The sequence below is a fragment of the Ursus arctos genome, unplaced genomic scaffold, assembly GCF_023065955.2.
Source record: "Ursus arctos isolate Adak ecotype North America unplaced genomic scaffold, UrsArc2.0 scaffold_33, whole genome shotgun sequence".
Lineage (NCBI taxonomy): Eukaryota > Metazoa > Chordata > Mammalia > Carnivora > Ursidae > Ursus > Ursus arctos.
This window is the reverse complement of record NW_026623019.1, coordinates 23,323,660-23,338,115: the sequence shown is the minus strand read 5'-3', so window position 1 is coordinate 23,338,115 and position 14,456 is coordinate 23,323,660. Positions and strand designations below refer to the sequence as shown.

Sequence of the window (14,456 nt, the reverse complement as noted above, 5' to 3'; positions counted from 1 at the left end):
TCTCTGTCTCTCTCTGTCTCTCATAAACCTCTAAATAAAAAAAAAAAAAAAAAAATCACGTTTCAATTCAGCACACTCCATTTTTGTAAGATTTCAGAAGCCAATGTTTTGATCCTTTTTAAATATCTAGGGCTCTATCCAAACCTAGACAAGTAAACTAGAGATTACTTTAACTTTAAAAATAAAGCACTTCATGCTTTGGGGAAACAAACATTCAAGTAGCATCTTTAAACAGAGTACTCATCCTGAAGGAAGATATTTAAAATCCCTCATAATTGTGTATTTTAATGTGGTCTGACTTTGATAACGATATAACCGAGGACTGGAAAATACCTCCAGAGACTTAACAGCATCGTTTCTCAGGTCAGAAAACCCAAGTCCAGTGAGGTTAAATGACTTGGTTAAGTTTAGTGAGTGAGGCAGTTCTGGAACAGGGATCCAGGTCTCCTGATGCCTAACCCAGAAGCCCTTCCCTCTTGACCCTGCTTCCCATTGTATGTGTTCATCACACAAAGGGGGGGAAAACTACGGCCTGCTAACAAATACGCTTTGCCCAGAGTCACTGCCAAAACTATCTTGGTCGTTAAAATTCTTTACCACTTATTCCTTCTATTCTTTATCTAGATTTTGTTAGATGAGGTCAATTCTTCAGATCATGGTGACCACCATGATCCAACACTTACCTTCCTCCCACCAGCCCAGGCCCCCATGCCCTGGACCCACTTATTCCTTCTACCATGCTCAAAAGAGCTTTCGGTGAGGTGTTGACTGAAGGACATAAAGTTGGAAGCTGTTTGCATATGTTTGGGGATAACACTGATTTCAGGCTTCTGGGTGGGTCAAATGATGAGAAATTATAAGTCCAGTACCTACTGGCACAGAGGTAGTGCTGACAGTGACAAAGGATTATGGCTGGTGACTGCAGTCATGCACCCCAACAATCACATACAGGATGTGTGCTGCGGGTGAACACTACCCAGCGTATCGACACCATGTGTCTACATGGGTGTAGTGTGTATTCAAACATACACACATGCCCACTGTGGTTTTCGCATCTAAATCCTGACCGGACACAGTAAAACCTCATTAATTTCTACCATACCAGCTCGGAACTAGGAACAATGTGCAAAGTATATGTGATTTTTACTGAATACATGTTCGCACGGGATGCTACAGTCTGGAACGTTAAGATATGTGTTGTGTTATTTCTAATACTAGAAAATAATGCGCATACGCTTAAGAAACGTCAATAGCCTGTTTCTTAATTTCAACGTACAGAAATTTAAAACAATTATCATAAAAGTTTTCTGCAGGTGATAATAATTTTTGATAATTGAACTAGGACTCCACCAACCTTCCCACGGAAACTTGATGTCAAGCTAATGAGGTTTTACTGCATCAATGGCACACGCGGGTGTTCGTGAACAGCTAGCCCAGTACTTTAAATCTTCATAGTGCTTGTACAGAGAAAAAGATTTTAGAAACTGGTTTACCAGAATTTAAATGAAAACTGATTAACAAGAAGAGGCCAACCAGCTCAAAATATGTTCTCTAAAAAAAAACAAAGGACAGGGGAAGGCACCTGAGGACAAGCTTAAGATTAAAAAAAAAACCAGCTTAAAAGAAAGACATGCATGTGTAAGAGATTAGCAGAAAAAGAACACTGATATTTCTTTAAAAAATACACACAAAACACCGCACACACTTTTTTTGGACACGCTTGAGCAGCACACAGAGGGCCCCAATGACAAACGCGCGTGTGTCCACGATCATTCACTATTAAAACCATACACCCATCTGATTACGTACAATGTACAGTGAGGTTGACAGAATCCTGGTCTTCTCCTACAAGATTTTCTGCCACACAGGAGATTTGCTTTCCACTGTCATCAGATGAAATGTTAGTTATCCTTAAGGAGCCCTGCGTGTGGCTTGTTTCATTCTACAAATGAATTAACAGACAAAAATAATCCTTATTAGGGCTGATCCCAAAGTGACAAGATTTGGAGTTTCTCCCCCTAACTAAAGAAAAAAAGATATGCCGAAAAAGGTTTCCGGCCTGAATTGGAGCCAGGCAAAAGAGTAAATCCGGAGCTATTCTATTTCCCTAGAGTGTAACTGTTTAATGCGCAAAGTTGATTTAATCCTTGAATTCCTATCTACCTTTCTCTAAGGGAAAAGACCACAAGGAGCACCCCTCACCTTGCTCACAAGGACACAAGAAGCTCATTAGAGACCCAGAGACTCTAATCTATTGTATATACACAACTAAAATGCAAACACGCATTCATCTTTGTTAATTACACGAATGAACAGAAAGTGAATGTACCTCAAAAACTCATCGTAAATTTCTCCATATGGCCTTATAAAATATTAAATGCTCCATCACTGGATGAATACAATCTCAAGTTCTGAGACTCTCGTCTTTCTAGGAACACAGAGCCAAACAAAAGCCTTACCATATGTTTGGAAACCAGATTACCGACATCCCAGTACAAATTCGGAACTGGATCGCCTGCAACACTACAAGATAATGTGATAGACTTTCCCTCCTCCACGGTGAGGTTAGGTGCGGCCAGATTTGCTGATGGTAAACCTGTGGAACAAGAGAAGTAAGTGGAGACATATACAAATAGTTCAACGCATTATCAAAATAGTAGCGACAAATCCAACACTCTCCATGCTTTAGAATCAGCACTTATTTACTTTCTGAGACGGATTTCTGTTGATCTGAAAAAGTGCTGGGTTGGTAAGCTTTACAGATTTAACGTGAACCAAAAATGTGCAGTTATAACATCTGAAAACAAATTTTGCACATTTCTTAAAAATATTATTGCAGAATCACTTTTTACTTTAAAAAACCTAGTTTATAAAACTAGTTCTCTCTCTCTCACTGTTCTACAGTTGCTAATCCAGTTTTTTCCACATAAATAGGTATCCATAGACCATCCTATCTTGTTGATTCCCCCATGTTCCCCTTCATTTTTTTATAGTCAAAAACAAAAGGGGGAGAGACATCTACATTTTTGCATGAATCCATTTCTTACATCAACTCATAAATATAACCCCACCACCAGACCTACATTTTGAGATAGTCAGATTACAGAAGAAAACGTGGCTTTTTGGGGTATTTTTGGTTTTGTTTTTACGGGGGGAGGGGCAGAGGGAGAGGGAGAGAGAGACTCTGAAGCACATTCTACCGTCAGGGTGGAGCCCAACGCGGGGTTCAATGTCAGGACCCCAAGATCATGACCTTGGCTGAAACCAAGAGTGGGACGCTTCACTGACTGAGCCACCCAGGAGCCCTAAGAAAATGCAGTTTTAAAGCATCCTTCACACATGAAGCTGGACCATCACAATATTAGAATGTTCCAAAGCTATATACGGCATAGTTAAATATCATAGGAAAAATGGATTATTGTAAAATTTCCAGTATGATTAAAAAAAAAAAAAACACCTCATGTGGATCTATACTTCCACATTTCAAAAGCTTTATTTGATGTCATTATCACTTCATTAAACTATCACACCTATTGGGCGTTTACACCGCTTTAAATCATATGGGACTCACAGTATTTTCGGCATGAAGGCACGTCCCAAAGAGCGTAACAATACGTCTCTCCTGCCTGTCAAGCTAGTCCCTCACTTGGTATCAGAAACTCTGCTCGGGGCTGCATTCACCACGACAGCTGTGTCCCAGGGACCTACGACACCTCATTAACTCAGGAGTAACCCAGAGGTCAGAAAAGGCAATTCATCTTCAATACACATTAAATTGCAATTAACCCGCCCGCCTAGCGCTGTCTGACCCACTGTCTCCACAAAGCTGTGTACAAACCCCTCTCCTACGATGCAGTCCTTACTGACAAAGCCATGATTCTGTATCACCGAAACCAGCCTGGAACAAGATTTCTCCAGCGTTTGTCTCACGGTGTCCCCACCATCGGCAGAGGACTTCCCAACCGAGACCTGCTTTCCGTGGCTGGCGTGACCCTTCAGAACCCTTCCTGTCTGCAACCAGTAGAAAGCCATGTTCTATCTTTCACAGGGGTTCAAAAATGCCCGCTGAGACTCTGAGTTTCCTACTCAGAGGCTTTCAATCTGTCACATTTTTAGCTTCCAAGGCTCTTCTTCTGTTCCTGAATAATCTATTTGTATAGCACCCTGTTTTTGTCTCTTGGGCGCAACATCTCCTGATCTCTTTGAGATGGTAATCATTTTTTAATTTTTCTTCTCTCCATATCAACACTATTTCTGGCAACTTGTTTTTCTTCATCTTTCTGTTTGTTCAGTATTTGTCTCTCTTATAAGCTTTTCTCAAAGAGCTGGTATCCTTGGCCATTCCCACATCTTTGAAAACAAGGTACTAGAAGCATTGTGCATTTAACTGTCAGTTTCGTTGTAGGGCAATATGCTTGGCCTTTTTGCTGGGTACTGCCTGATGCTGATATCATTAGATCATTTCGGGACAGGGTCTGGTCAGATTATTCAGTGCTCTTTCAGTGTCCTACCGGGAAGAGGAAGAAGGATGGAAATCGATATTCATATGTAAATCCATCACTCTCTCTATGGTTCTCACAGCCTCAACTCTTCCTGGAGTTCCTCATAATATTGGTTTGATCCTCTTTAGAGACTAAACCTCCAGCTTTCTGCTGAGGAGGGAGAGGTGCAGTCACCTGGAATGTATGGAATGAAAACGGGACTAACTGGTCCATCGGGGACTTGACCCACTGTCCTGGGTTTGGTGCTGCCTGCAAGCCTGCTTCTTCCTGAGCCTGGTAGCAGCTCTGCGTCCCAAACCAATTTCCTCTTGCCTTTGCCCTCTGCCAACCTGGTAATCAGCATTCCCAGCTGTTAGCTCAGTTTCTATTCGTCTGTCTGCCTTCCAGCTTGCAACCATTTGTGTCCTGTTGACTCCTCTCCCATTTTCTTGTGCTAAAAGATGTATTTGCTGACTCTGGAGGGATCACAGAGCCAGGGCCTGCCCTGGAGCTTGTCCTCAGGGCATGATCTCCTCCACCAACAGAGCTTGGAGACATCCCTCTTGGCACCTTGAATATGAATTATGGGATGAATTTCCTACTTTTTATAAATGCATAGTTTGGAAATTCTGAGGAAAAAAAAAAGGTTAAAATAGAGATTCTCAGTAGAGAATGATACAATTTTCATTCCCCCTAGAAAATTTAATGAAGGCTTTGTCATTAAGCCTAAATTTATATGATTAACAATTCTAAAAATGTATGTTTAATTGCAGTAATAGTGGTATTATTTGCTGGACATTCACTGAACCAGAAACTCTTTTCTAGTACTTTGAATGACTTGTTTTACATAATCCTTATGACCATCACGAAGTTAAGTGTTTGTCCTCATCGAAGTAACGAAGAATATGAGTTCTGGAAAAGTCAAATACACCTTCCAAAATTGCCCACGTACCCGTAGACCTGGGATTCGAACCCAAAGTTCAAGATCTTCACCACTACAGTGTACTTCCTTCCCAGACCACGTATATCCATTTTAGCACAGAACATAAATACCAATATGTATCTATAACCCAAGAATTTAGTTCATTTAGAAAATAATTACGTGTCTATTTGTGAAGGAAGAATGAGTCTCCTTTATTTATAGAGAAATTGTATCACCCTGTCACAGCAGTTTCCAAAGGAATCTGTGGAAAATTGGCCAAGTCTAGATCTTTTAGATGTAAAGTCTTCCACAAATGAGTAAGCATCTGACTCACGTTAATTCTAAAGCATTAATATGCTGGCCAAAGATTCAATAATGGAAAAAACAATCTGTACTTGAAATATCACTTGAGGTTTAATTAGCACAATAAAAATGAATTGGGACGCATGAACAGCCAAGGCAGGATAAACCATTTGCCAGGCACTACTTCCTGGCTTAATAAGATTTGAAATCGGCACAAGTACAGAGCAAAGCTCAGCAATGCTTCCAAGAGCTTCTAGCCCTCCTGTCATGGGACCCTGATTTAAGCTTCAGAGCGGTCTTCCTCCGCACTCTGAGGAACCTCACTGGAGAGAAGAGTTGACCAGCCACCCAGGCAGACAGACACCTCTGTGTCAACGTCTCTTGACCCGGATGTGTTCAGAAAGGACATACCAGCCTGCGGACCTCGGCAGAAAATCACCAACCACGAGGTGAAAAGGCTGACTTTCCAAACTGGATGTGCATGTGACTCACCAGCAGATCTGATCAGGAACACTGATTCTCTCCAGTAGATCTGGGTTGGGGCCGGAGAGTCTTCATTTCTAGCAAACTCCCCGTTCCACAGAACACACTTTGAGTAGCAAGCAACATGATGGGTGTTGGCTGGACAATTGCTCACTAGGTTTTTGTGTCTACGGCTATTATTCTCAAACTTGGCAGGGGCCTGAGCAATCATCTCATCCATGGAACTTTCCCCAAAGTGTGTTCTGTTAAACTCAGACTCCTTGAGACTCTCAGTGGTGGGGGAATCTAAGATTTAAAGAAATAAGAGCCTATAGGAACTTCTAGAATTCCAGATGTTCACTATGCACATCACATATTAAAAGCTCTCAGAAGTCCTGCTCTAAAGGAATCAGTCACTTCCATGGATCTTACAGTCCCCAAGCTTTTCTGAGTACAGCCTTGTCCTCTGGTATCTTGTTGTGGCTTTGTTATTTTCATTTGAAGTAATTTGACAAAACATAAGAGATACACATATTTAAATTTAGATGTAAAATATATTTAAAGCTACATATTCATATCAGTGATAGTAAGAACATTAATAGCTCATGTTTATTGAGTACTTCAAATGTGACAGACCTCACCTGCAATATTCGCCATATTAGCTTATTTGGCGCCCTAGAAACTCTTGAAAGTCGGTGTCCTTGGTATCCCCACTTCCAGATGAAGTTAAAGCTTATCGAGTATCACAACTAAACAGTTCGTGAGTGGGACCGTCAAGTTTCTGTCCATGGCCTTAACCACGCATTCACTGGCTGCCTCCTTTCCTGGGCTCAGCCCTGCCTCTGCTCCTTCCACGAGCACACACTTCTGGACAGCCGACTACGTCTTAGGATCACTAGTTCAAAGTATGCAGGTTCACTCTCTTCCTTTATCACCCTTCCAAAGGGATACGGAATGCTCATTATTAGTACAATATTAAGTAAAGATAAATTCGGTTGAATGATCCCTAAAAACATAAAAAGCAAATCAAGCAGGCAGGGTCTCACTTTTTAATAATTGGGGAAAACTAACATCTAATCATTTTGAGTTATTAACTCAGCTTTGCAGTGAGTGAACTGGGTCGGGTCCGGGTTTTATTTTCCACCTGTAAGTAGGGATTATGCTCTTTCTCATCTTGTTTCAGTGATCCTTGAGCTCTGTTCCTTTTGTGTTCGGTCATCATTCCGTGTGTAAGATATTCAAGTAAATTATGATTTTTGTCTACTCTCTCCTCTCCTCTCACGTTCTCTCGTTTTGGCATATCTTCCAATTTTTCTCTTAAAGCATATATATTTCACTACCAGGAAAGAAGCCAGAACGAGCCTGACCTATTTAGAAGGAGCTGCTTTACACCCAGTTACAAAAATGACAGAAAATTAGCAAAGTGACTTTCCAAGCCCAAATTGGAAATTGTGCTTCTATGCTTGTGTGAGCTGTGTCATTACAGTGACAGCAACCAGGAAACTTCTAAACACAAAAACTGTGTCAGCGGCTGACAGGTTAGGAAAAAACAGCTTTATCTGCCATTCTAAAAAGATAAAGGAAAACAATGGTCCCTGTGTGGCTTGCTATATTTTAGGAGACAGAACGTGACCCCCAGTAAAAGCAAAGCAAAGTAGTAAACCAGACTTCGTGTATGTTTTTCAGAAAAAGAACAACAAGTCAATCTGCTAAGGTGGTAAGAAATGAATATGTTACACCAATCTAACTTCCAGAGTACTGACACAGCATTTCCTTCGAATCTTCTATAAACGCTAACAAAGCAGAATTGCTATTGGTCTAGTTTCCTGGTTGGAAACCAAGAAGGACTAGGTACAAATCCGCTATGCTAAGGAGATGTGTACAAACCACAGCGCAACCCCCAAAAGTCAATCTTAAGAAGAAATCAGGAAAACCAATTTACCTCAAGGAACCAGCCTTCTTCTCCCAGGCACCTGTGAACTGACCTCTCCCGTCATAAACAATATTTGGTTGATGTGTCTTAAGGAATCTGTACACTGAAAGTTTGAAGGTTGGGAAAGTGGAAATTTGAAATTGTTGTTACGAGTAACGAAGAAACCAAAGGCAGGACTGATTTCAATTCATGGGACCATTAAGGAAGTTTTATGTAATAGCCGTACTGTCTAAACATCAAGTGAATGACCACCTTACCTTCACTGTGGGACTAGCATGTTCTATGGTAACCAGTTACTAGTAAAATGGGTTGAGGGATTGTTTCGATATGACCCAGAGAAATACGCCCTTCTTATGTATATTTGCCATCTACCTAGAACAGAGCAAGCATCTCATCCACTATTAACACTTTCTGAAGAAACTCTCTTCCAGAGATTTAAATCCTAATTATAGTATAAAAAAGTTAAAGTATAAAGTATCCTGTTCTTCAATAATCCCATTTAGCGAGGGGAAACGGTTGAAAGGTCTGTATTGCAGAGGTCTGTGTGCTGAAGATCGAGCTAAGTAGTGGGAGCATTCTTACATTAAATCAGCTCAACAACCTTGGCAAAATAACCTTTCTTTAGAAGTTGGGTGATTCCATTTCTGTCTTCAGAACCAGTGTGCCTAGCGACCCTTTTTTCCCCAATTAATGTGGAAATTTTAGATGAATGTGCTGTGTTGCCTTGCAATTAATAAAGTTTCTCGAAGGTTAAAAAGGACCTTGTGGAGAAACAGACCACAACATGTTTCCCAGCATGAATAAATTTACAGTAATTCTCGGCAGGAGGGGCTGCTAGAAAAATATTGTGAGACATTCTGACCGTGCTGCTAATGGTAACAGGGCCATTAAACTTCCCAGCCCCACCTACCAGGCTCACTTAATCACTAAGGGCAGAAGGAACATGAGACTCCTCCAAAATGGGAAGGGAAATTTCAAAGGGAACAACAAAATGCTAATATATGGAATAATTTAGCTAGAATCATATAAATCTTTAAGTTATCGTAACTGAAATATCTACACCACTATATAAAAATCTGGTCTGACTGATCATTACTATAACATGAGTGGCTCATGCATTTATTAATTGATGAATTCAGCAAACATTGATCAAATGGCTATTATGTTCAAGAGATACACTGACACAATGGAGGATGTATTTTTGTTTACACAATGGAGAGAGTTTGTTAATATAATACTTACATGTGAAATACTAAAAGGGGAAGTTTTTAAAGAAAGCCCACCTAATAAAGGAATGGAATCTCAGTAGTTCTTTTTTATTGAAATTAAAATGTTACCAGTGTGAATTAATGCAATAGCCATAGTTATTGGCATATTGTTGGCTTACAATGACAAAATGAACACACAAGACCATACAATACTCTTGTGAGTTACTCTTACACTTAGCTAACAAGTTGCATTAAAAAAAAAAAAAGTGAAGATGAGCTCCATGAATCTGTGATGTAATGAAACACAACAGATTTATTTTAGAAGTCTGCAAAGGGCAAGACGTAAAAGAAAAGCCAACCAACCACAAATCCACGCTCTAAACAAGACATCTAACTTGAAGACAGTAGCTTATTATTCGATTTCTTTAGCATGGACTTTCAGAAACAATTTAAATCCAACTGACTAGTACAGTACAGTATACTAGTATAAATCTACTAGTATAAATCTAGTATAAATCTACTGCTCAATTGGTCTAACTTCGCTTTAAAGACCCCAAACTGGGAAACCGTGATGAAAAAAAGTAATATAAGACGAAGCCCCAAACTGAAGCTTCCCCTCTGATCTCAAATCTCTAGATATTATGCAAATTTTTTTCAAACTCTAGAACCATGCTGGAATGTGAGAAAGCATACCGCTAGTGGATTAGACACCATGAGAAACCCCTGAACAAGAGAAAGTGAGAGAGTGAGATTAAAGAAAATCAGCACAGCCCCAAAGGGACACATAAGTATTCGCTGCACAAAATAGGGAGGCTCTAGGCGGATCCCAGACTGAAGGGGCAGACCGCAGGGCAGGGTGGAGCCCCGCCTCAGCTGAGCCTCGGGGCCACTGGTTCAGAAAATTAGACACAACAGAACAACAAATGTTGGAGAGGTTGTGGAGAAAGGGGAACCCTCTTACACTGTTGGTGGGAATGTGAGTTGGTACAGCCACTTTGGAAAACAGTGTGGAGATTCCTCAAAAAGTTACCCTATGACCCAGCAATTGCACTACTGGGTATTTACCCCAATTTTACACTCAGCCAATTCCACCACATTCACAAACGTAGTGAAGAGAAGGGCCCTATGCACCCCAATGTTCATAGCAGCAATGTCCACAATAGTCAAACTGTGGAAGGAGCCCATATGCCCTTCAACAGAAAAATGGATAAAGAAGATGTGATTCATATATACAATGGAATATTACTCAGCCATCGGACAGGATCATTACCCAACATTTGAATCAACATGGATGGAACTGGAGGGGATTATGCTAAGTGAAATAAGTCAAGCAAAGAAAGACAATTATCATATGGTTTCACTCATTTGTGGAACATAAGGAATAGGAGAGAGATCATTAAAAGGAAGGGAAAAATGAGGGGAGGGACAGAGAGGGAGACGAACCATGAGAGACTATGGAGTCTGGGAAACAAACTGAGGGTTTCAGAGGGGAGGGGGTGGGGGATGGGGTAGCCCAGTGAAGGGTATTAAGGAGGGCACGTATTGCAATGAGCATTGGGTGTTATATGCAAACAATGAATCATGGAACACTACATCAAAAACAAATGAAGTACTGTATGGTGACTAACATATCATAATAACAAATATACATATATATTAAAAAAAAAAGAAAAGAAAATTAGACACAACAGGAGGAAGAGCCTTTCCACATCCTGTTCCCACCCACTCACTGCAGACAGAGCATCCAACGAGAAACACCAAGTGTAGGAACCTCACCAGAAAAAATCAGTACTGCTAGGAGCTGCTGACATCCTAGAGTATGGTGAACCCCGACACAAGAAAGGTTGTTTCAGTTATAAGAAAAACCCCAACCACTAGAGATTACAGAAATTAGAAACTGATTGTTAAAAGGGAAAAATTCAATATCTGGAGAAATAGTTGAAGACCAAGGGAGTGAGTCAACCCATTTCCCCATCATGCAGCACAAAAGGACAAGAGGATGGAAAGTGCTACTGAGGCTGAGGGGTATGGAGGGTAGAGCCCTACGTGTAAACAACGATCTACGTAAATTAGAAAACTCTTCCAGAACTGCAGACAAAAACCCTGAAAGAGTAGGCTGCATGTCAAACAATAATTTTTTTAAAACACACACACACCTAGTCACGTTGTGGTAAAAATTTTAGGATAACACAGAAAAGGAGAAGATCTTCAAAGCTTCTAGAAGGAAAAGAAAAGCATAGGTTACCTGTCAAGAAGCAAGCATAAGACTGGCCTCGAGCTTCTCAGTAGCAACAGGGAATACAAGAACATAGTACAATATGTGCAAAGGTCTAAAAGGATTTCTCCGGGTCTAGAATTTTACACTCAGCCAATTCCACCAAGAAGAACAAATACAATCTGTTTTTCTACCAGGCAAGAACTTAAACGATTTTTATGTTTTTTAATTTCTCTGAAAGAATTCTTAGAGGATGCACACCAGCAAAAAGAAAAGCCACTCCAAAAGGCAGTAGGGTACAAAAGTTAATGATATGTACAAAGAAATAGTAAATCTTCACAACAGTCAAGTAACGATCTACAAATAAAATCCTAGTTGACAACAGTCTGAGGGATGGGGGAGAAAGTGAAAGGAAATAAAACTATCCTTTCCTGTCTTGTTGGGAGCTCTCTCTAGAGACTTACAAGAAAAATATGTTTTAATATGGGTGGTGACTATTTGGGTCTTATGTATTTCCAGAAAGACAGAAACATAATTTATAACTTTCAAACACATTAAGAAAAAATAAAATAAAAAACACTAAAAATGGAAAAAAAAGGAAAATGCGATAGAAAAATAGACAAAGGTTATAAACAGGCAATCCACCAAAGAATAAATACAATGTCCCATAAACATAGAAGACACCCAATAGTCCTCAGGAAAAGGCAAACCAAAAAGCAATGACCTACCATTTTTTAGAAAAACAAACAAGAAGTTTGCTAATATCATGGTATGTTTTGCTGGAGTGGCTATAAATTGGTACAACTGGTTTTTTGTTTTGTTCTTGTTTTTAAAGATTTTATTTATTTATTTGACAGAGATAGAGACAGCCAGTGAGAGCGGGAACACAAGCAGGGGGAGTGGGAGAGGAAGAAGCAGACTCCCAGAGGAGAAGCCTGATGTGGGGCTTGACCCCAGGACCCTGGGATCACGCCCTGAGCCGAAGGCAGACGCTTAACAACTGAGTCACCCAGGCATCCCGGTATAACTGTTTTTTAACGTGCAAACCATATAAGCAAAAACTTCTGCTTCCTGCTATGTACTCTAAGATAACCTTTTCACCTGTACACAGGTACAAAGGGCACGTGCAAAGACACTCATCGAAAATTTCTGGAGTGATGAAATATGGGAAATAAGCTAAATGCCCATCAATATGGAAATTTTAATGTAATTAAGATAGATTCTACCACGAATACCATGCACTGATTCAAAAGAATATTATAGATCTGTAACCATTAATCTGAAATATTCACAAACAAGAAAAACACAAGCTTTATGTGTAATACAGTTTCTTTTTAACCACAAAATGTATCAACATTACTTGTACAATTATAAATAAATAAAAAACACTTGGAAAGAAAAAAATTAACAAACAACAATGAATCACGGAACACTACCTCAAAAGCTAATGATGTACTGTATGGTGATTAACATACCATAATAAAAAAATAATAAATAAAATAAAGAGAAAAAAGAAAAAATATTAACAAACAACAAAACAGTTTAAGAGTACAAAAACAGTAGAGAAATAAGTCTATCCATTCACCCTTTTTACAATGTTGCTTTTCAAAAAGCATCACCGACACTGAAATCAATTCTGAATGTTACCATGAACATAACCATCTCTATCGAGCAATCAAACCCATTCCCTGTGAGTCAGGACAGTGAATTCCTGAAGTCCCTCATACACACAATTCGTTGACTAATTTGTAGCAAACAAAAAAATTACTAAAAACTGACAAATTCATCAGGAAAAACGAGGACCAGTTTCCTCCCACTCTTTCCCTCCCCAGTCACAATGGTCTCACAACAACACGTTAGGCAGGGCGCATTACTGAAAGCTGTCAAGACAACATGGCCAAAAAATAAAATTAAAAAAAAAAAAAAAAAAAGAATTGGTTTCAGGCAAGGGCAATGCAGACGTCCATTAAGGGGCCGTTTGTGGAGTAAGAGCAGAAGTTAGATGCTCTCTCTTTCTTCCTCTCAGTGGTGGCTGAACCAATGTGGTCCCCACAGCCACGGACTTGGGAAGCTGGCCAAGAGGCCAGTGACTCAACACTGAATTTCTTGTCCCTCTAGGCGATTTCTCTCAGCGGTGCAAATTCATACCAGAACAGAGCAGAGTTGCCCTCTTATCAATCAGGGAAAGACAGATATTAAAAGTTGGAGTTTTTTTAAGTGTTGGCTAGCAAACAAAGCTGAGAAGTTGGCAAGAGAACAAAGCCTGATTCCCCTGTTAGGAGGCCAAAGGGCTCAAGGAGAGAGAAATCTGTGGGAAGAGTAACTCCTCTCTCGCAAGCCCCTTCAGGGTAAAAAACAAATACTTATCTTTCCTTTTATGACATTCTCATTAAAAATGAGTAGCAGCTCTATTTTTCTTCAAGAAACACTGACCTCAAACAATAGGGTCTTCTGAAAACAAGGAATCGAACGTTTGTGGTTCATAAACGGATTCCTCACAGACAAGAAGCAGGCGCTACGGGGCTTTCTGCTGTGTCACCAGCCACTAGGCTAGAAGATCAAATACAACTGTGAGCTGATTAGCTGGTTGACTACAGCCGAGGTGGGTATTGGCCGAGGCACATTATAGATGCCCTGAGCAGTAAAATCCTAACCAGAACGCTTGGGTTTTCCTTCCGGGTAAACGCAGTGGCTCTCAGAGATATGGGACTTTGTCATACGGTGCCCTCTTAGATTCTGGAGGTACAAATGCTGAGAAGGAGTGGGGTCAAGACTGAGGAGGTGCCTGGAAACCCAAACATGGAAAAGCATGCATAAGGGCATACTCATGGTGCCCCATCAGGAGACACAGCCATCTGGCAGCAAGACAAGTTGAAAGGAATGTGCTGGATCGAACTGCATTTTCTTGTACTGTTGAGGACACTTTACCACC

General features: G+C 40.3%; 1 protein-coding gene across 4 annotated transcripts in view; it reads right to left on the bottom strand.

Moving 5' to 3' along the window:
- NTRK2 (neurotrophic receptor tyrosine kinase 2) overlaps positions 1-14,456 on the bottom strand; it is a 319,588-nt gene that overhangs the window by 269,529 nt on the left and 35,603 nt on the right. For all 4 annotated transcript variants that reach the window (XM_044391113.3, XM_044391114.3, XM_057305572.1 and 1 more), the window contains 2 exons: positions 2,460-2,596; positions 1,810-1,942 (listed from right to left, as the gene is read on the bottom strand). In XM_044391113.3, coding sequence (XP_044247048.2) covers positions 1,810-1,942; positions 2,460-2,596 — 270 coding nt within the window. The remainder of the gene's footprint in view (positions 1-1,809; positions 1,943-2,459; positions 2,597-14,456) is intronic.